The 21,788-nt window shown below is 44.6% G+C and overlaps 1 protein-coding gene across 18 annotated transcripts in view; it reads left to right on the forward strand.

The window, feature by feature from the left end:
* Positions 1-2,474: 2,474 nt before the first annotated feature.
* PDLIM5 (PDZ and LIM domain 5) overlaps positions 2,475-21,788 on the forward strand; it is a 133,739-nt gene continuing 114,425 nt past the window's right edge. For 13 of the 18 annotated variants that reach the window (XM_030010341.2, XM_041122194.1, XM_041123208.1 and 10 more), the window contains exons 1-2: positions 2,475-2,591; positions 5,628-5,763. In XM_030010341.2, coding sequence (XP_029866201.1) covers positions 5,668-5,763 — 96 coding nt within the window. In that variant the 5' untranslated portion in view covers positions 2,475-2,591; positions 5,628-5,667. Of the gene's footprint in view, positions 2,600-3,854; positions 4,274-4,719; positions 4,913-4,998; positions 5,021-5,627; positions 5,764-21,788 lie in introns of those variants that run through there. The other 5 variants (XM_041124259.1, XM_041127979.1, XM_041118181.1 and 2 more) reach the window with 5 other exon arrangements.

Here is a 21,788-nt window from a genome sequence, read left to right on the forward strand (position 1 = left end):
CTTCCTTCCTTGTTCAGAGGGAAAAATGCAAGCTCTGTCTAAAATCCAGTGGTGGTAGGAAGAACAGGCAGGCCACAGTTCTGGCTGCTGCTGAGGTTTCTTGCTCAACTCGCTATCTCTTATTTCACTATTCAGCTCTAATGAAAAGCTTTTTCTCAAAGAGGAGAATATTTGAAAAGTGACCAAGAATGGAGAGATCTCGAACTAACGAGTTGCCTCTAATGTCTGTGCCCTGTCTCTGGAGGCAAAGGAAAACGGATTAATTTGTCACAAACTGATCACGCTGCAGAGAAGAGATGATGGACTTAAAGAGGAGACTGCCGGCTTTGAGCTGGGAGCGGCACTGGCCTGGGTGCTATGGGTGGGTATGGTGCAGAGTGCATGTGCGCTCGCCAAGGGTGAAACTTGCTGCAACGCCTACCAGCAAAAGTGTCTCTGCAAGTTCTGCTTCAGTCCTGATGAATTAATGTAATGTGCTCTTGAGATGCTGCATGTGCAGATAGCTCGGGCAAGCTACTCCTCCAGCAAGAAAAGCTGAAGGCTTTTGGAGAACTGAAGTGGAAAAGGATGTTTTTTACTAACGTGTCTAGCCGGTATTCCAGGCTAAGTGCAAAATCAAGCAGGACCACAGGCTGTGCGCTCTGGTGAGCTGAGAGCAGATTGCTACCCAAGCAGTCAGCATAGGGACACGCTGACCTCGCAGATGTCACGTGAGTCACATCGGGGAGTGGGGTCCTGGAGCTTTTTCTACTATAATAAAACAGCATGGGAGTGACCTAAGGCCGTTGTGACACAATGAAAAATCCCTGTGCTGGGGAATTTTTACCTCCATGAATTAAAATCATGTGAGAGAGTCTGTGTGCGTAATGGGGATTTTCAGTTTTGCCTGATTAGAGATACTTAATAGGAAAAGAGCACAGTAAAGAAGATAGATTTCCGGAAGAGTGGTTCGGCTACATTAGTGTGGCTTTTATTTTTGAGATGCGGTTTGAGATGCATTTGTCCTAGCCACAGCAACTGAGAAGACACACAGCTCAGCGGGACAAAGATAAAATATCCCTGTTAAGGTTCACGTAACTAGGGCTCGGAGGACTGGACAGGCCCTAGTTTCACGCACACCCATGTGTCTGGGGTTGGGGTCTCCTACCCCAGCATCACCTCCAGCCTGGGGGCTCCTGCTCGGGGTAGCCTGTGTGGGCATGGGCACAGCAGGGCCAAACTCAAGTCCCGGCTATGCAGGTGACAACCAAAGCAAGGGACAGTGCCACCTTCCTAAATGGGGACAGAAGGGCGAGGCAGGGCCATCCATGATAAGGACTGCCTGTTGTGTTGGCTGGTGATAAATAAGAGTTTAAAGCTTTCTTCTGCACTCTTTCTTCACAGTATAGGCATGCTTGAAGAGGGGATTGAAATCCTTTGAATTACAGTGCTAATGGTACTGTTAAGTAGATGCACCTTTCTTTCGCAGCCACTTTTACGTGTAATAACTTTTAATGCGTGTGAAATATGACAGGAGCCTCAAGCCTCACCTAGCTGTGAGGCGCAGCTAAAGACGAAACCGAAGTGCTATCGCTTCATCTTCGGCCCATTCCTCCCGTTGAGCGCAGCAGCCCGCTCTCCCGGCGACTCTGTCCTGCTCCAGACCCAGCAAGCTTGTGGACTGTCAAACTGAGAGCCTCCCTGTTCAATACTTATTCTGCTCGCAGGCAAGCGGATCGTATAATGTAATCTGACCAAGCATCACCTTAGAACCAGTTTGATTTCTTGCACCCACTTCTATGGAGAGGCTGTGCCAGAAACCTCCCTTTCCTCCTTGCTGGGGACCCCTTCTAATTTCTGAGCTGAATTTATTCATGGCCACTTTACACCCAATTTGTTCTTGTGCCAGCCTTGTCTTTTAGCTTGAACAGCTCTTCTGCCTCGCTGCTGTTCCCCACTTTGATGTACTTCAGGAGGCGAGTGTACATCCCTGTCAGTCCTCGCGTTACTCCACGTTAAATAAACCAAACTCCCTCTGTTTGCAAGGTCTGCTGCAGGCTGCCCCTGCAGCTGTGGCAGCGTATGTGGGGCTGTACTGAGGAGTCTGTACATTCGATACAGTGGGGGCTGCCTGGGGGGCACTTTGGGGGCCCGGCCCCTTTGCTTACCCCCCGCCCAGCACAGCAGCCCCTTCCCTCAGCACACGGAGAGCCGGCACCCCCTCCCCGCTCGCCCTTGCGTTTCACAGGTGCGCCTTGAGTTATTTGTGTGTACAGCAAAGGAGGGAAAAAGTGTGCATTTCCCTATTAAAAAAAACAAAACAAAACAAAACACACAAAAAAACACACACAAAAAAAAAAAAAATCGGGACGGCCCGGGAACGGTGCTTATGAGCTTTTCCAGCCCCTGCTCCGCTCCCCACCGCCGTCTGTCCCGTCCCGTCCCGTCCCGTCCCGTCCGTCGCTGCCGGGCTGGGCCGGGCCGGGCCGGGCCGGGGGAGGAGCGGCGGGAGACGGAAGTGAAAACAAGAGCGGGGGGACGGACCCGCCGCCTCCCAGACGCGCCGCGGGTGTCCGAGACTCTCCGCGACCTGCACCGCACCGCCGGGCTGGGTGAGTGAGTGGCGGCCCGGCCGCGGCGGGCGGGCGGGGGGGGGGGAGGAGGAGAGAGACACAAAAAAAAAAGAAAAAAAAAAAAAAGGGGGGGGGGGTGAAGCGAAAAGTCAGCAGGTTGGACGGGGTTTTTCAAGCTTCACGGTGCTTATTTTTTATTTACTTTTAATTTAATTTCTTTTCAAGCGGGGCGTGCGGTTTGCGGTGGGCGGGGGGCCGCTGGGCCGGGGCTGTCGGCGGTGCCCCGGTGTCGCGGTGGGGGGGGGGGCGGGGAGCGCGGCGGGCAGCGCCCGGCCCCGGGGCCAGCGCCTCGGAGCGCCCCGTGGGGTGCCTTGTCCCGCGGCCGTGGGGCACCTGTGGGGCTCCTTGCCCCGCGGCTGGGCGTGCTGGGGTGCCTCGGGCACGGGGCTCTGGGGTGCCTCGGTCCCCAGGCTTTGTGGCACCCGTGGGGCTGCACGCCGGGGTGCTCCTGGGGCTGCGGGGACGCCTTGGACCGAGACCCAGCGCTCCGTGGGGCTGTCTGCTCCCCCAGCCCGCGGTAGCCGTGGGGCTCCTCGTCCCGGGGCGCTTGGAGGGTTTTTGTGGGGGTGCTGGGGGGTACGGGGGCTTGTGCTGGCGGTGGCCCCCCCCCCCCCCGGCACAGCCCCCCCCCCCGGGGGGGGGGGGGGGCGGGGCAGGAGGCCCGGTAGCCACTCCTGCGGGTCTGTGCCCCGGCGGGCAGTGGTGAAGGTGAGGGTTTCTGCTTAGGTTTTGAAATTCCCCCCTCCAGAAGTAGATCCCCCAAGTGTTTGATCATCTAAATGGAAGTTGCACAATCTCACCCTTAGCTGGTTGGTTTGTGTAATGCTCCCCACATGAAGCGGGGTTAGCGGGTTGCAATGCTTTCTCTTGGATGTTGCTCTAGCATATTTGAAGAAATTAGTTAAATTAAACTTTGAATGGATCTCCTTTGTCTGCCATTCCTGCCTGGTGTATCTGTAAGTCGAGAGATGCAGACATGGCAGAATCGAGGGGATGAGAAAGGAAAGATGAGTGATGCCGAGTGTGATGCGTGGCATTTCAGCATGCAGTCTCTTCCCTTTCATTTGTAGTTGCTACAAATGAAAAAGAACAGTATCCTTTTCTAGCGTAACTTAATCTTTTCCTGGGTCTGCTATTGTAACTAGCTTTTACTCAGTTAAAAAAAAAAAAAAAAAAAAGCGCTACACAAGTGCTTCAGTTTCAACTGACAGGTAACGCTTTCTGCCTGTGCCGATGAACTGTATGTGTGCTGGTCACTAGATGTGGTTTGCTTTTCTGCGGTCTCTAATTTATAGTGACCTGTCACTGCAGTGGATTTCATTTAGAGGGAATGAAAAGAATTCGTATTTTTACATGGAAAGGAATCTGTGACTAATTAAAATCCTCTTTTTGTAAGGAATTCAGTGCGCAGAGCAATTAAACGACTTGGAGTTCTCGCTTTAGCGGTGAGCGAGCCCCCTGAGAGTCCTAGCTCAAACTTGGCAGAGGCTTTTTGTTTCTCTTCTTCCTCTTCAGCCACATGAAAGCTCAGCGGCATGTCTTTCCCCCTCTGTACATCGGTGCTCGTTGAGGCTTTCAAGGGGGGGTTGAGTCAGCACCTGGGGTCAGAGCTGCCTCTTCGCTGGATGCCAACGTGCAGGGGCATGTCAGGAGCTGCCCAGGTACCCAGGCACCTCTCTTACCAGCTCCGAATTCTGCTTCCCAATATGCATCTTGTCCTGCCCAGTGCGAGCAGCTCTGTTCTGGTTCCCTGGGCGGCCGTCGGTGTGGATAAAGTTTGCCGTTTGGTTTGGAAACAAGTCTGAGCAGCGGATCGCTGCGGCTCTGGGAGGGGAACCCCGAAACGGAGGGGAACCCCGAAATGTGAGTTAAAGTGGCCACCCCTGCACCGGCGGGGGCTGTGTGACAGCCCCGCTCTGATGGTCTGTGAGGGTGGGCTGCGTTTGCAAAAATCCACCGCCTTCACAAAAAAAAAAAAAAAAAAAGCGCAGCCCCCCCCCCGCAGTGTATGAACAGCTAAAACCTCAGCTTTGCGGAGCTCGGTGGGGTGTGCAGCCCGCTTGCTTCTGCTCGGCTGAAGGTCCACCTTAAATGTCCCTATACGAGTATGGAATCTGGCTGTGCCCCGGTGTAGTCTTACACCAGCCCGCCCTGGTGTGCTCCTGCCTGGCTTCAACCATACAAAAATAGACGGCATCGACTACCTAAGATGTCATTGTAATGTTACTTACCCGAGGTGAAACTGAAGCCCTTACCTTTGACGCTGAACGGCAATTAAGTGCCTCGGTTGCCTTTTAAAGGTAATTTGTCGCCCACATTTGTGGGGAGGGAGATGCTTGGGTTTTGCTTCTTCAGCACCGAGTTGTGGCCGGGGCTATTTCGCTTTAGTTCACAGCTTTCATTTGAGGGTTGGTTTTAATATCTGTTTTGTCTGTAGCATTGTTCTACCAATATGAAGCTATGCTAGAAAAATAAAAAAGTCGCAGGGATTTTATTTTCTTCTGATTAACTTCAAAGTTGTGATGTTTTGACATCGTTTTGAAACTGCCAAGACATAATGTGTTTAGAAACAAGCTTTGAGCTGATGACATGGCAGCATATGAAATTCATTTTGTTAGAAATGAATGTGCCAGTAGTGCTAATTTCTTCCATACTTGGATTTAAGGGATACTGTCAATTCATGCTTGTCTCAACATTGACTTTTTTTAAGATGACCTTTAATGTTGGGTGGTTTTTTTCCCCCCACACAGTGTTTTGTTAGTAAGATGTAGTTGTCAAACATCTCAAAGTCCCAAGTTCATGTTACCGGTTCCCTAGTTATGTTTCTCCTGAGCTATGGAGGAAAACAACACGTGCAGAATAAAAGCACAACTAACAACAGACCTGGTTTGGGTTTTTTTGGCTGTTTTTATACTATGGAGGGGAACACAGACAAAGAAGGAAGGCTTTCAAAATGGTAGACAGTGCCTTTTGTTTTTATCATCTTTAAATTAATACCCTAATCCTCTTCCACAGGCATCAGTTCTTTGGATTTGATCCTTGAATACTAAAAATCATGAGCAACTACAGCGTGTCTTTGGTCGGCCCGGCTCCTTGGGGTTTCAGACTTCAAGGGGGCAAGGATTTCAATGTGCCTCTGTCTATCTCTCGGGTAAGTGCATTTGCCTCTTTTCCTGCATGTGGGTATCTGTTATGCTGTGGCTGACCTGCAACCTTCAGGCTTTGACATAAGTATGCAAAGCCATTAATTACAGAAGCTGGGCTCAACTTGCCCCGTGGCATGGAGGGCTGTTGGGGGCGGGGGGGGGGACCTGGGAAAATAAATCTTCTTTATCGTCTGAAAGCTCCAACTAAATTGTCTTAGGAAGGACGCGTTCATTTGAAATGGTTGTTTTATCTGCATTTATTTATGCAACAAACAAAAGAAACCACCCTTGAATTCTTCTCCCTGTTCCCACCCAGAAAACAGAGATGCAGAGGTTGGACGCTGGCAGGAAACAAGCAATTTTCTGTGCGGGACTGAGCCCAGTTCAAACGGGAGGCAGCGGGGAAAAATCACTCATGTTACCCTTGTTTATTCAGCAGCTTGAGGATCTTTTGGTGTCTGTTCTTGCAAATCCCACTATTTACAACAAAAAGGCACTTAAATGACAGTAGTTGTAAATAGCAGTTCATCAATATGTGCCTGAGTGAACGTACCAGTTTCTCATGAGCGTTTTATAGCGTATGTGCTCTGAACTGGTATTCAAAGGATTTGAGGATCTAAGTCAAAACAAATGTGATCTTTGTACCCAGGCACTATCTAACTAGTTTCCTACTTTAAAACCACATTTTCAGGGAAGGCTTGTCTTTCAGTGTGGGCTGAGTTTCAAAGCCTTCCTCAGATGGCTGAAGCACTTCACACATAAAATGTAGGGACAAACTTTGCAGTATTGAATTTATAGGATCACTGGAAATCTCTGGGTGAAGAAACTGGCTTCTGATGGCTCTATACCCTGGCACCTTTAAATTTATTTGGTTTGCAGCATGGAAGCATTTATGTACAAATGGCCCCTTCTCTGTCAACAGGTCTCCTCCCCGTCCTGCATATTCAAATAGTTTAGTGACAAAGATGAATTATTTTTCACACCTGTTGGGACCGCAGAATTGATACTGCCCTGGGAGATGGAGCAGGTTTCTATTTGGGTTTATGCATCATGGCAATATTTTTAGCTAATCTCAACTAGCGATTCAAACTCTGCAAGTTCATTTAGACTTGGCTTATCCTATCCACCTGCGGATTATGCTGGTGAAGTTAAAATATAGTTTAGCTCTGCGAAATTATTTTTATATGGCTAAAATGGACTGGAGAGCTGTAGAAATGCCTGTGTGCAGATGAATACAGCTGATATCTGAGCCAAAAAGGGGTTGGGAAGCAGTTTATTCCCAAATTCTGGGGATTTTCCAGCTAAACTCTAATTCAGTTTCTTGTTCTGTAGCTGGTTACTCCTCCACTAATGAGAAACTTGAACTAGGGATGCAGATAGCACTCTTCTGATTTGATGGTAGAAGTGCTCTCATGACAAGGATTTGCAAAAGCATAGGCTCTTGCCTGCGTAGGGTAGTTGTGCAAGGTACTGATGAGCAATTAAGCGCTGTAGGCAGTAAACCATAGTATACAACTAGTTTTAGGAAAGGGTAGTACTTTTTTGTAGGGGCCTCTGCTGTCCTGGAGATCTAGAGTGCAGTCCTGTGCACTCCTGCTGTAAGCAAGCTTCCCATCTAAAAGTTTCTGAAGAGGAAGCATATGTTGAAATTAGCCTAGACTACTACTTTATTGCAGGAATCAAATATGCTGTCGCATGGAGTAGCCTAGGGGAATTGGCCTAAATAGCTACGTATAAAAGCCTCAGTTACGGGATTCCCTAATGACAGGTGTCGGCGCCCACAAGAGCAGAAGATAAGGAAAGATGGGGACTGGGGTGGTTTTAGGACTTTATGTACAGGAGGGGAAAGCACAATATCCAATTCACCTATTATACCTCAGCACTGCTCCTCAACTGAACTGTTTTTTCTTATTTGCAGTTAAGAGTATGCAAATATTAGACTGCCTGGTGCCACCCCCCTCCCCCCCCCCCCCCCCCCCCCCCTCTTTGGATCAAAAAATGTGCTTAGTTCTGGTATGCCAATCCAGCTTTGGCCCAATAGCTGGAAGAATTCAACGCCGTGTTCCTGGTATGCTAGAACAGCGCGTACCATTCACTCCCCTCCCCAGCCCTTTTTTTTCCTGATGAAGTATAAATGCCTTCCTGTATCTGAGGACTGCTAATTAAATTATTTTAGCAAAACAGTAATGAGACAGCAGAATTGTGTTCTTTGGCAAGGAGGGCTTTTTTGGTTTTGTTTTGTTTTTAATTTGTCCTCTAGATGCTGAGGATGAATCTGGCTGTGTTGCTGAGGGCTAATTTCCTGCTGTAGTTTAAACTCCTTAAATTAAATTCAAATAAAGTACAGTTTATGAAGCACAGAAAATACACTGGTTTCAAAAGCTGTTTATCTGAAAAGTTAATCTCTTTTTACTAATGATTTAAACAAATTAAGATCTCGTATGGTTCCTTGGAAGAAAGTTTTTTTTAGTAAGTCATTTGGCTTTGTACAGAATGCAGTTTAAATAGGAATATTCCTTGTTGCCTCTATAAGGTAAAATGAGCCTGTTACGTGTTCTTCAGTTGAAATTCTTAAAGTCAGCTAAGGCGTATCAGGATAACATTAATGCTAGGTGTAGCAGTAACATTTGATTTTTTGTAAACTAGTATATTGTAGACTAGTTGCAACATCAAAACCAATTGCAGCAGTTATTGCAGGGTTATGGCTGTCACTTAAAATGGCTCTTGGTGCTTTAAAGTTGCTACGTATACTTATACAGCTGTACACATGCCATGGTAAGTAATATATGTGATGTTGGGGATATAGCCTTATAGTTAGTGGCATAAATCAGTACAAGAAAAATGTGTGCAGTACTTGTTACGTATGCTTGTATCTGGCTGGACTTCAGCGGGGTGGCTTTTCAGAGTCCTCCTCCTTACCTTGCGAAGGCACCTGTCTGAGCCCTGCAGCGTGCCATTACACAGGTCAGGAACCCAACATCGGGAAGCTGCTGCGGCGTGGGAGGGGTGATTTGAGTGTGTGTGGGGGGTATGGCTCTCGCGAAAGGGGGGTCAGCGGGAAGAAAGCTGCTCTGCAAGTAAAACAGTTTGATCTTTACCCTTCAGCCAGGAATAAAGGGTGGGCTGAGGTGGTAGATCTCCATCTTCTATTGACAGCCAAGTGTTAAAGTGGCTCAGGCCACCACAGGTACTGTACTGTAGGGCTTCCAGGTAGTTTATTCTGTAGTGGTACTTGTGTAGCGAGAGATTGGTTAGCCTGCAGTGAAGAAGGCCGAAATTACTGGGGCCGAGGTATGCAAACTTAGATTATTCTGAGTTGCTGTTCTTGCTTTTTCCTCATGGCATTTTACATTAATTAATGAAACAGCTGTTTTCCTTATTCATTCAAGACCTATGTTTTAATGCAGAACTGAAAAAATGGAAACCTAGAGCAGATAAGAACAAATTACTGAGATGCAAGGTTAAATTATGTTCTGGTAGCTGTAAAGTAGCTATTGTAGGAAATGACTAAGATTCAGACTTTTTCCTTATGGAAGAAAAAGCTTAATATCTATCCATCTATCTGTAATATATGTAGCCATGTGAAACGACGTTTGCCATAATGCGATTGTCTTCATATGAATTAATTGGTTGCTTCTGAATCAACACAGACCACTGAAAAGTCAGCTACTTAATGGGCGTCTCCATCTGTACCTGGTAGATGTGGGAGGCATTGTCCCAACACTTTGAGTGTTGGCTACACCGCAAGAATTATATCATGGATCCGCCTTGTTTCTCAATTATTTCCAAACAAAACTCATTTCCAAGTTGCAGGATGTTCTGTTAAACACCAGCTGGGTCAAAAAAGACTATCAGACCAAAATAATTGGAGCTGAATTATTTTGGTTTTAATCATGATTGCCAATAATAAGTGATCCGCTATTGCTGATATCCACGTAGATATGTGGTCTTGGATAAATCTTACTGATGCTAAGGATAGGTCCAGTTTGGGAATAACATTGGTCTACACTCAATAGATCTTTGCCTTCTAGATTTGTTTGTGCAAGAGTTTGTTTCCTCTGCTGAATTAGAATAAAGAAATGCAGTTTTGGAGATAAAGTAATGCAAACGCACGGCTAGGTAGGATTTCTGGAGTGGCTTTTGGGCATGCTAAGTATTACATTTACAGAATTTGGGGTTAATGATATCTACAACATGGTCTATGTTGTTTACATGGAACACGGTAGCTTTTAAAATAATACACACTTCTTTAGAGCTTGAACTAACTTTATATTTGCTTTACTTTTGGGGGAGTTGGTTAGTTCCCAATGCTTAATTAACATAATAAGAATAAACTCAGTAAGCATGACTGTAGCATTAGAATTGTCAAAACTGCTGTCCTCCTCTGCAGATTGAAATAAATAGTGTTTGGTATTGACGGTGTATTCGTTATGTTGTGATGACCTGTGAGAGGTTTAGATATTTGTTCTAAATGTACGCTTGAAATGTTTGTAGCCTATAAAATTTTTGTGGTGCAGTCTCTAAACAGTGCTTGTCTCTGTTTTACTGCAGTATTTGCCACTAGGAACAAGGAAATACTGAAGTGAAACTGTAGTTTGAACAGTAATGTAGCCTGTGTGCAATATATACCCTCCCACCTAATGCAAATACAACAGGAAATTTTCTTGTATTTAAAAGTTACTTTTTTGTTCAATCCTGCTGGGAACTCTAGCCATCTTCCTTCAGAAGATGTTTCGCTGTTTGTCTTTCTCCTACTGTAAGAATAAAATGGAATACAGTCTTCCTGAAATACTTGACCTGACTGACAGCTCTGTTTTTCTACTGCAACTTCTTTCAGTGTGTTTCTTCACCCCCACCCGCCCTGCTTCTTCCTGCTTCACTGGTCACTTTGCCTCTTCAAAAAAACCCAAACCAAACAAAGGAAAAAAACCAAACCCCTTTTAAATAGCACCTCTTATAAATAGCCCCTTCTCTTTGCAGTTTTTCAGTTTTCATTATTTCATCTGTTTCAAATATGTTTTTCTGTGTTGTTGTTGCAAGCTTATAGTTGATGGAAGACTGAGGGTAATGAATCTGTCAGCAAGCAGTACACCCAGGGAGTAGGTGGAAGAGCAGCCCACCTTGGGATGAAGTGAGGAATGCATGTGCAGCACATCACCCGCTCACTATTCATCCCGTGTGAGCACACTGACATCCTTTGTGCTGGTATCGGGAGCTCACTATCGGAGGAGTCGTCTCCTCTGCTCTCCCGTTTTCTTTCCTTCCTGCTCAGGTACATACATGGTTACCCAGCAAGTTGTCCGCACGGATGGAGCATGTATGGTTGGTTTTCCATAGTGTTTGCTTATTCAGGGGGTTGGCGTCTGGCCTTGTTAATATTTGGAAGCAAGCTATTTTAAAGTCTTTAACATCTGTGAAAATAACGTTAATGAGAAGAGAATAAAGGAAAGTGATGCTTTGAATGGACCTAGAGCATGTCAGCTTTGATTGACTGGGGTCTGGCTAAGCCTCTTGCCCTTGTGTTTGTGTGAATTATTTTATTAAGCTATATGTGTCATTTCCAGTAAAATCAAGTTTTGTGTAAGTATGAAATAAGTTACTGAGTGGGAGACTGAGGAAGTGGTCTTTCAAGCAAGCATGTGAAATAGGAGAGAAACACTAGAACAACTGCTGGCCTGGCCAGTGATAATTGTGTTGGTAACTTTACGCTGCATCCTGGAAGCTACTGAGAGCTACTAACTAAGCCCTAACTGGCAGCTGCTGGCATTGCTGTGCTGGTTTGATTTGCTACGGAGTTGTGGTGGTTCGCACAAAATACAGCTGAAGATGTATTCCACTATTGCAACTTCCTGGCACAGGGTCAGAGGTACCGGCAGAGGTCACAGCGCTTACCTGCTGATCCTGCTCCTAGGGCAATAAATGCTGTCTTTTACAGAAGCTGTCAGTGCTTATGAAATAGATAGGGTTAGCCAAGACACAAAGCAAGAAGTGCTATTCTGTTCTGTTTAATTCTGTTTACAAGATGTGGTTTGCTGGAAAAAAAAATAAAAATACTGAGAATGGCAAACGAGCTACTAGTGCTAAAATCTGTATCCTCTCTGCTTTGAGTCCTGAAAGAGCAGAGGTTTTTCTTTGGGAACCGAGTAGAATATGGTCAGTTATAAAGCTCCTGGCTGCACAAGTGGTTTAATATGAGCGAGTTTTCTGAAAGTCCTAAGAGTGCTGGTTAGTGTGTCAAGAGTTTGGGTAGTTGCCTGCAAGCAACAACCTCCTTTAGAGAGCTCCTCAGTTTAACTTGAAGATGGAAAGAGAGATCAGTTGGTACAGACGTAATTTCCTGATTGCCTCTTTTCCCACTGCTGTTTAACCTTTTTGTACTGAAAATTGGGAAGCGGGCTATGTTTCCCCTGACCATTTGTTTTCCTTCCCTTGCCTGTTCTGCTGTGCAGTTTAAAGCAAGACAAACCATCATTGGAGTGGGGTTGGAAAGAAGGGAGGGTGTAGGGGAGAAGAGGCAGAAGAGAAGTGTCTGCATCTCATCTGTTCATGACCTTATTTGTCAGACAACCTTCTCAGACCAAGTAGGAAGCTAACTTATTTTAAAATAGTTCCTCTACTGATGTCATTCCCCCAAAAGTGAAGCTGGCTGTACTGGGGGGAAAAAGCAACCAAATAGCTTGTAGCTGAGGGATATCTGATATGATGTGTGAACATATTCTTTTTACATTTAAAAATTCTGGTAACTCTTTTTCCCCTTATAAGTGACAGTTACAGCATGAGGAGTACAAGCTAAATATTTCATGATGGAAAAACTAAAGTATTTGTTTGCAGTGTCCACTTCTCAAAGACAGATGTAGTGAAAAAATAAACTCTGATTAGATGTTCAGAGCAGATGCAAAATTGGCAGTCCTTCCAGAGGCCAAAAAGCAGGACCATTTATTGAATAGTAACTGAAAAAAAATTAGGCATGTTTTCTTTACGAGTATATGGCCCTGGAGGCCTGACAACTTCTGTCGACTTCCCCACCATTTGGAGATGCTATTTTTAGTGTAACTGTTTTTCTCATTATTCATTGGCCGACGGCTATCAGAAGGCATTGTGAGAAGAGACATGGTGTTGAAAGGTTTGTTTGTTTGGCTTTGGTATGGAGCCAGGAGATAACATTGTTGGCTTCCCCACCCCTGCCCCCCATTTGTTTTGACTTTTTAAGAATAGATTTCATATGTTATCAATGTAAGGGAAAGTGTGAGAGAAAACTGTCTCTCGTGTGCCTAAAGCAGTGGATATATGGGAAAGGTGATATTCCTCCTGCCAGTGGTCAAAAAGAAAAAAAAGTTGAGGCTGAGGTTTGCTTGAACAAATATAAGAACTAGAAGTATGTTTACTTCCATAGGTAGCTGTTAGAAGAATAGAGACAGAAGGAAAGGAGGCCACTGCTAAGGCTGGTATTACATTAGTCTTTGAATGACTCCAGTCTTCAGGGCAGTAAAAGTAGGGAAAAATATGACAAAAGTGTCTGTTCAGGTTCCCTTGCTATATGAGGTCCTCAAGCTGAATTTGCAGAGAGAGTTACTATCTTTCCTTAGAAGAATTGACATGAAGGGAAGAAAAAGGCTATGAACTTTTGGCACAGAGTCCTTTGAGGTGCAAGTAGCTTCAGTTACCATGTTGACTTAAAGCCTTACTTGTGTTAAGGAGTTTATACTGTCCTGCTGCTCTGACGTGTGATGCTGAAGACAGAGCTGATGGGCAAGACGTTGAGTGTCACCAACTCCACTAGCCTGGTTTAAATGCAGAGAAGCTACTGCTGTAAATATGTCAGTAGGTGATTGTGGGCTATACAGGTCTAGATTAGGGCTATCATGGTCTTGTCAGACAAGTTTGCTGGTAGATCAGGTTTGTAATGACGTTTGCTTCCAGGAACTGTTGAAAGAGTTTTCTACAGGAGCATGGTCATGCTGGTAATGCTATGTCGTAGCAATTCAGTCTCATCTTCTTAAGAGGAAGAAAAAGAAAGAAGGCATTAGGAGCTTGTGCTATGTTTGGGCTGTAAGAGCAGCCTCTCTAATGACTTACTTGGAACTAGCTACATACAGAAATGAAGATCTGGGGAAAGTAGGAAGGGGCAACAGAGGCAGAGAAACAAAACGTGGATGCTGTTAGGTTTGATACAGCTGTGAGGAGATGCAGGTACTACTCTGTGACTGACCGCTACTCAAGTACCAGCTGGCTGCATGTGCCCGTGGCCACTAAACACTCCTGCAGAACAGAGCTAAGGTTTCAAGTTGGGGAATGAAAGCCACCCTTGCTGGACAGGCTGTAAAAAGTCTGATTTAAATGACTTGTGTAGCACTGCACAGGCATATTCCCACCCTCTTTTTACATTTCTCTGCTTCATTCATCACTCACCTTTCAACACTGTCAGTTAATGGGATGGTATGCCACACACAGTAGCTTTTCATCTTTTGTCACTTTGAGACACCAGTGCGGTTCCTGCCACATAATCTCTTGTGTATGCTGACCCAAGTAGAGAGGTAATAGGGGGACAAAATAACATGTTATAAATTGAAGACCGTATCATGATGCACACTCTCAAAGCAGATGAGTAAGTGCTGCACCAATGGAATATACTCAGTAGTTTTGGTGTAAAGTATAGTTAGGGGCCACAGAGCACAGAGACTTCTGCTGTCAGTCCCTTATTTTTACTTAACAGGGAAAACAGTAGTTTTCAGTGGTTTACAATCCAAAAAAACTTGGAGTGAAATTAATAACTCTGTGACACTTGGGTGACTCTTCTGCCTATATACTATCAAGCTCCAAGATGTACGAAGTGTTGAGTCCCCACTCAGAACAGGAAGATGCTATGCGTTCCTTACAAGATTGGTGTTTTTTCTTTTAATGTAGGCCAGAAAATTTCAAGTAGAACAGTCCATAATATTTTTCTATTATGGATTATTACTATTATAGTTCTATCTCTTTCTGAGTTAGTCTTGCATTAGAAACTTCATCTTAAACAGCTAAGCTTAGTAAAAGTAAAAGCAAGAGAAAATGGCATCTGGTTGTTGAAAGTATTTGAAAGTATGAACTCTCACAATTGCTGTCAGCTGTGCCTGTAACAAAGCCCTGAAGTAAAATGTAATGCCTTGTGTGACGTCCCATAGGCTAAAAAGTGGATCTTGCCAGGTCTTTAGTAGTCCTGTTGGAAAGGTCAAATGGTTTGCATGTTAACTGGATATGAAAGAAGTTTGGCTTACCCTGGTCTATATTAAGGGATGATCTAATGTGGTATCTAGTTCTTCCCCTAACAAGTGATTGAACAATGTGAAGTACTTACCATGGGAAGGCAACAGAAACATTTATTTTGTGTTAATTATTTCATAGTTCTTTTGAAGGCTTGAATAGTGATTTAGATGTGAAGCCTGGATTAAGGGAGAGCGAATCAATTTCAGGAGGGTAAAACTCCCTGTTTGTTAAGCATTTGTGGTTTTGAATGTAATTGGATCATCTTTAGATATTCTTATACCCAAAATTTATTAAACCTGTGGAGAAAATGATCACAGTGTCTCCGTTAAGTATGATGTTCTATTGGTAGTAATAGCATTTGAGACTGTAAAAAAGGAATTCTGTAGAGTGAAAGCAAAATGCTGTAAATGTGAAAAATGCAGACACAAAGATGTGTTTTTGTTATTTAAAAACATTGAACCACCTTGGTGGTAACTCTAGCTATAGAACATTTCTGTTCAGAGTGCTTAAAAAAAGCACCTTTGCTGTGGAAATGCTCCCTCTGCCAGACAGAGCAGCTTAATCTCAAAGTTTACAGTACATCTGCTATTAAAGCTTTTTCTTTCTAATGTACATCTTATACATGACAAGCCAGACGTAGTTCCAAATCCAATGCAGCTGGTAAGTGAAACTTTTCTTTCTTTCCTGTGAAATAAGAGGCCAAAATTGTTGGGTTTTTTTGGGGGGGAGGGTGAGTCTCCCTTACCAGTAATTTCTACCTCTACTCTTTGTGGTTCTAGACTTAGGTTGGCGTTGTGAGAGACGTGGAGAGGTAGACTAATGGGATTGCTTTTCTCCAACTTGCTCATGTATCTAAGCAATTCCTTCTGTGCTGTTCTGTTTTTCTTTTACTGAATGCATTTAAAGGGAGGAAAAAAACAAAAAGAAAAGCAAGCAAAAAAACTGTGGAGATGTACAAGCCAGAGAGCTTGTGCAAGTTTGGTTGGGCTTGCTTTTATTAGACTAATAGGGAAATGGAAAGCTTGTAAAGCTTTAAACATCAAAGACATCTTGGTAGAGTAACTTCTCTGGTTTCCTGTTGGCTTTTTGCAGCTCCTCGTCAAATCACAGTATTTTGAGTCCAGACCAAATAAGAGTGTTCTCTGCCTAGTGTCTAAGGTGGCTTGTTAGCAATTATTCAGGAATGAAAAGGCATCCCCCAAAATATGTATTCTGACAAGCAGTGTATACTCAGCCCTCAGGGGACAATGTACTAGTTCTTTGTGAGGGACTGATTGTCTGAATTCATGGCTTGATCAAATGCAATGTAGCTAGTGATCAGGGGACCCAATCAACCTCGCAAAGGAAGCAGTAGCAGTTGGAGAGCAGGCAGCAGCATTGCATCCTATCTGGCAGCCTAAGTTCCTGTCGTCTTTAAATCTTTTCTTAATGCACAGAGATGTGTGTGTGTGTGCGTGAACCCAAAACATTGGCAGTTCCCTAAAATGGGAGTGAACTCATGTAATACCTAACACTTTTCTTCTACATGTACTGGCCCCCACCCCCCTGTCAGTGGTAATCACTGGTTGAAGAAGGTTGGCAGAAGAAAACCTATGGTTGCATCTCCATGTCAGAGCTCAAAGCCAACTCCACGTATGACACTCTTCCACCATCAGTGCCCTAAGCAGGGATAGTAGGTGGGACTGGTGCAGCAGAGGCTCACTCAGCCCAGCAGGCTTGGCCGCGGGAGCTGGGGCTGCTGGCACAGTGGTTGGGGCAGATACCTGGGGACAGCACAGTCTAGAAGTGCTGAAGCCAGACTTGCTAGGACATGTCTGTCAGTGTACTAAGCTGTGAAAACTGCCACTGAATGCTTATTAAATTACAGCTTTTGTCAGCTATGGATGCAGTCTATTCCCTTCACTTTCCAGCTGTCGTATTTTGGCAACTGGCTATAAGCAAAAGTCATTGTAGCAGGAGCTTACGTGAATCTCCTTTGAGAGATTCAATTTGTAAACTAAATTATTTTGCTATTGTGCAGATCGAGCATAATCCTGTAAATGCTAAGAACCCAAGCCTTGGCACTGCAAAAAGACTTGAGCAAAAATGTAATTTTGGGCATATAAGTTGTTTCCATAAGATGACTCTTGTTTAGGGCTCAGCCTATGTTGATGTGCGTTGCTGCTCAGCACCCTGCAGTGTTGAGTCTTCAGACTGTTGTTACCAGAAGGGAAGAAACATTGACTTGCTTAGAGGAGACAATTGACCTTTCCCAGCCAACTTTCTACTTTCTCTCAAAGATGCATTAGCCAGTGATTGTTAGCCATAAGAGAACTGGCTAGCAGAGATGTTTGTATGACAACCTGAGAGCTAGATTAGAAACAGACCTTTGACCAGCCAGTCAATGTCCATACCTAAAACTATAGGGCTAAATCAAGTGGTATAGTAGCACCTGGGGATGAGGAGTCTTTGCGTATTAGGTATGTGGTGATGGTGTTTTACTACCCCTTGCTCTGGAAAAGCTGTAGAGATGCTCTATCCACTTATCTCTCTTTGCAATATGCAATTACTGAACTCTTAAGCTACAGATCAGTACCTCAGAGCAGGTCCTTTTTTGGGTAGTTTTGTAAAACTGTCTATTCTGAACTATTGACTAAAATAATTGAGCTTATGAACAAAATACAGATGAGTAGTTTTATTGACTGAAAGACCAAATTTTGTGTGTATGTGTAGAAATGCAACTCACTTTCAGTGTGAAAACTTAAAGATGGTTTCCTTGAGGTTTGCACTTAAATCTTGGAGACCTGAATTCTTGCAATATCTCTCTGGATAAAAGTATCACCATCCCTCTTATGTCAGAGGGAACATGATACTCTCTGGCCAGTTGAGTAACTCCTCTGTGAGAGTATTTTCTTCCATTGACACATCTACACTTGAACTTTAAAACATAGAAACTGCTGATTATTAAAACTTCAAATGACATTAATTTGTTTTGATGTCTGACCTGATGAAAACTGCTGCTGTTGCAGTTGACAGCCCAGATCAGTTTATAATTTTGTCCTGGATGGTGTGGGATTAAATAACTGGAAATTGCTCACAGGAAACTCTGATTGCAGCACTTAAAGTAAGGATTTAGGGAACACCAGTCGATGTTGACAATTTAGTTCACAACCTCCTGCTGTTGGAGAAGGCTGAAGTGCTGGGGGTTTTCCCCCATGCTTCCTCCTTGCAAATATAAGGCAAGATTTTAGCATGGTGATGGAGACAGATGGGTGTAAGTACACGATTTTGGACGCTGTAGCTATTGACGTCAACTGGTTCCTGACCTCATCAACAGGATGGAGTGCTTTGAGTGCTTCTGGTAACTCTGAATGCCTCCTCTGTCACTCGCTCACCGTGTGCACAGCTCTGTATTTGGTTTTATTGCATATCCTAATCTATGCCTGTTCAGTTAGCTCAGCAATAACTTCATTCCCGCTCTCTGACTTCGGTTGCTCTCTTTAGCAAAGAACGTATCCGCAGGGTACCAAATGAGGTTTTGTAGAGATTCTCCTGTCCTGCTTTGCCCTGATGATGATAACCTAGTACAAGTCAGCCTTTATCCGACAGCATGGACTCGTTCCCTTGAAAGAAACTTCCCTATGACCTCACAAGAGGGGATCCCTCATGAAGAAAAATATTATCCAGAATAAGGGGATAAAGATGAGCTTTGTGGAATGTGTAGCTGCTGTGCTTCAGGGGAAGCATACACTTGAGAGGGGTGGCATGCAAATAGTTTAGACTTAGGTGCAATGACATTTATGTAATATTAGTATCAATTCTGGGAAACATAATGCATAACAATGGACATTATGAGTTAGGAAATACCTCACTTAGGCATTTAAGATTGCTAACCATTCAAATTGAATCAGAGTTGGTTATCTAGTGCCATTTTTTGAGCTCCTGCCAAATAGGTTTGAGTCCTTCAATTTGCCACCTGTTTTTCTTTTAGCATAAAGAGGAAGGTAGTTTTGCAAGAACACAATTTGTACTACCTTAAATTTTTTTTCCCTTGCTTTCCTTAGCCTGAGGACATGTCTTACTGCTGAAATAAGTCTACCAGGTGTTTTTGCTGTTAGCTATCATTTAAGAGAAGTGCTCTTCAGAAGCCATTATTATTTGTGGCATTAACAGGGTTTAGTGTTCAGAAAAATGTGTGATGGGACAGGAATGAAGGGGATAATACAAGCTAGGTATCAAAAAAAAACCCCAAACCCCACCCAAACTACGAAACCCCACAAAACTATTAAAAACAAATATATAGGATATTTTTCAGAAAGGTTCAAATGACAAATGAAAGCTTTGGACTCTATATACCAGATGGTATAAGTATTTATAGGGATATCTTGCCTCTGTTTTGAATTGCCTAAGTACTGTATTGTAAGTCTGTAACCATCCTTTTCCTTCCTATTTTTACTTACTGTGCCACTCCTTGCCAGACTGTAGTATGTCCTGGCTTTACTGTGCCCAGCACTGGGTTTCTGTTTAATCAGAAAAGCAAGGCCATATGGCAGCTTTTGCTTTATTGGTACAGTTACAGGAAATGCTTCAGCATCAAGAAACAAGCCACTCTTTTATGCAGCAGAGAGCACTTGGGTACCACTGGATTCCTGAACAAGCATAGACGCCATCAGCAGCACACACACGCTTTGGGTTGCCAGACCAAAAAGCGCGCTGGCTTCTTCAGGGAAAATTCTGTAGCTGGTGTTACATGGGAGGTGGTGACATGGGTCTAGAGGTGACTTCTGGCTTTCAGTCTCCTGACAGACGTGCGACCACCCTGGGCGTGTAGACTCAACCATGTATTTCAGTTTCTGGCAGCCCTGTGCATGGGGCTATCTTTCAGAGCCTGCCACAAGATCCCTGCTGCTCTCCCAGCTTCATGGCAGTGGTAGCAGCTCTCCTCCCTCAGCCACTTCAGGCCGTTCTGATTCAGGAGAGCATGGAGTGGTTAAGTTTCACTTCCCCACGAGGCTGTTACAATGCCATAGGGCTAAACTGCTTTGTAAAGAAAGTAGCAACTTCCTCATGTTGATCTCTGTTCAGCAATAAACACAGTCTAAAAGCAAAGTATTGGTTAAAAATCACTCCAAAGATACCACTTTGGCCATCCCCATCCCTTTTCCTCACACTGGGAAGAAGAGTAAAGGTTGAGTTGTTGTTGAAAGGCTTGAACTAAAATGGAGCCAAAATCTAAGTCATCAGAGGGGCCACACTGCAGTGCAACAGAGCTGAGTTTGTTTTGCCAGTCGTCCCATAAGGAGGAGGAAGTGCTTTGAGATCCTCACCAGCAACCCCAGCTGGATGTTACTCAGGACCACCTGTAGCTGTCTTTGACCTCTTTTGCTGTCTTCCTGCATGCTGGAGTGATATTCCTAGGCAGCCCTTCCAAGGGGGGGCTCCATGGGAAGATTGCTACGGTCGACATTATAGAGGAACCCAGAGTTACTCTTGCTAGTGCTGTTCTTGAGTGTCACGGTAACCGTGAACTTTTGGGAGGGGAGTGGTGGGGGGGCTGGTGCTAAGCTCCCAGTCCTTTGCATTGATGCACTTGTATCAAAATCTGGATTCAATTTAAATCATCGAAATAATCCCTCAGTGTCACATTGAAGGTTCAAGAAAAGTAAGTTGAAAAACTCAGCGAAACTTCAGAGTGTATCTTGGCATTAAAGTCATGATATTAAAAAACACTCCTTATTTCTAGGGCCTGACTCATGGTTTTTGAATGCATGAGGGTGGCAGCGCTAGCTGCTATGGTCAAGTAGCATTATAAATATTTCAGGACTTCAGGGCATAGAGCTGTGCCAAATATTTTTCTCGTGTTTGGGTTTTTTTCCTAATTCCCGAAACAAATTTTTGCAGATCTCTTATAACCTGGGTTGTGTGTGTAATTAAACAGACAACATGTTAAATCTCCAAATTTTTGAAAATGATGTGTCAAATCCAAGTATTTAAATCGATTACATAGTGACCAAAGTGTTGCTGACTGTCTAAAAGCTGTTTTATTGGGACATAGTTTATGTAGTTTCACGTACATGTGGTAGAGGAAAGTGAATTGCAGAGCAGCTGGCTTGCTAGAGACCTTCAGAAATAAACAGTACATGGCATGTGTAGTAGAATTTGACCCTGTTAGGAAAACAAGTAGGGCAAAATGGCTGGTTATTAACGGTGGCTCCAGCTTCTGGTGGCAGCATAGGCAAAGCAAAAGAAAGGCGGGGGTGGGGCTGGGAATCAAGTGGGATTTGAATAATTCTTCCTGCCTGTCAGGAAACCCTTGGTATCCTGAAACTCATTCAGCCAAATCGTAAACGAATTCTCCTCTGACAGATTGCACTCTAGGGGAAGTATTTTTCTATTAGTTTTCACGAGGCTTTGCAAGTTGCCGCGAGCCCAGAGCGTTAAAGGGCAGAGGGGGCTTTCGGCGGAGCTGTGCACGAATGTCTTGCTCAGGACTTTATCGGATGCGGGGTGCTGCGGGCGAGGAGCTGGCACGTCACCCGCCGTGCTGCGGTGTCACCTCCGGCGGCATGGGGAGGAGCGGGCAGCTGGGAGCGCTGGCCTCATGAGTTTCTTGGACGTGACTTGCCAGAAATGCTGAATGAGGTCCCTCCGTGCTTTAAAATGAGAACTGAACTGCTAATTTGCTTTCTCCGATTACCAGACGTGTGGGTGTGAACAAGCTGCTCCGTGCCCTGTTCTGTGCAGTGGTGAAATAATGAGGTTGAGCTCTGTGGATGGAAAGCGGTGGGTAGTGGGTCTCTTCTGCCTG

The sequence above is a fragment of the Aquila chrysaetos genome, chromosome 1 (genome assembly GCF_900496995.4).
Source record: "Aquila chrysaetos chrysaetos chromosome 1, bAquChr1.4, whole genome shotgun sequence".
Taxonomy (NCBI): Eukaryota; Metazoa; Chordata; class Aves; order Accipitriformes; family Accipitridae; genus Aquila; species Aquila chrysaetos.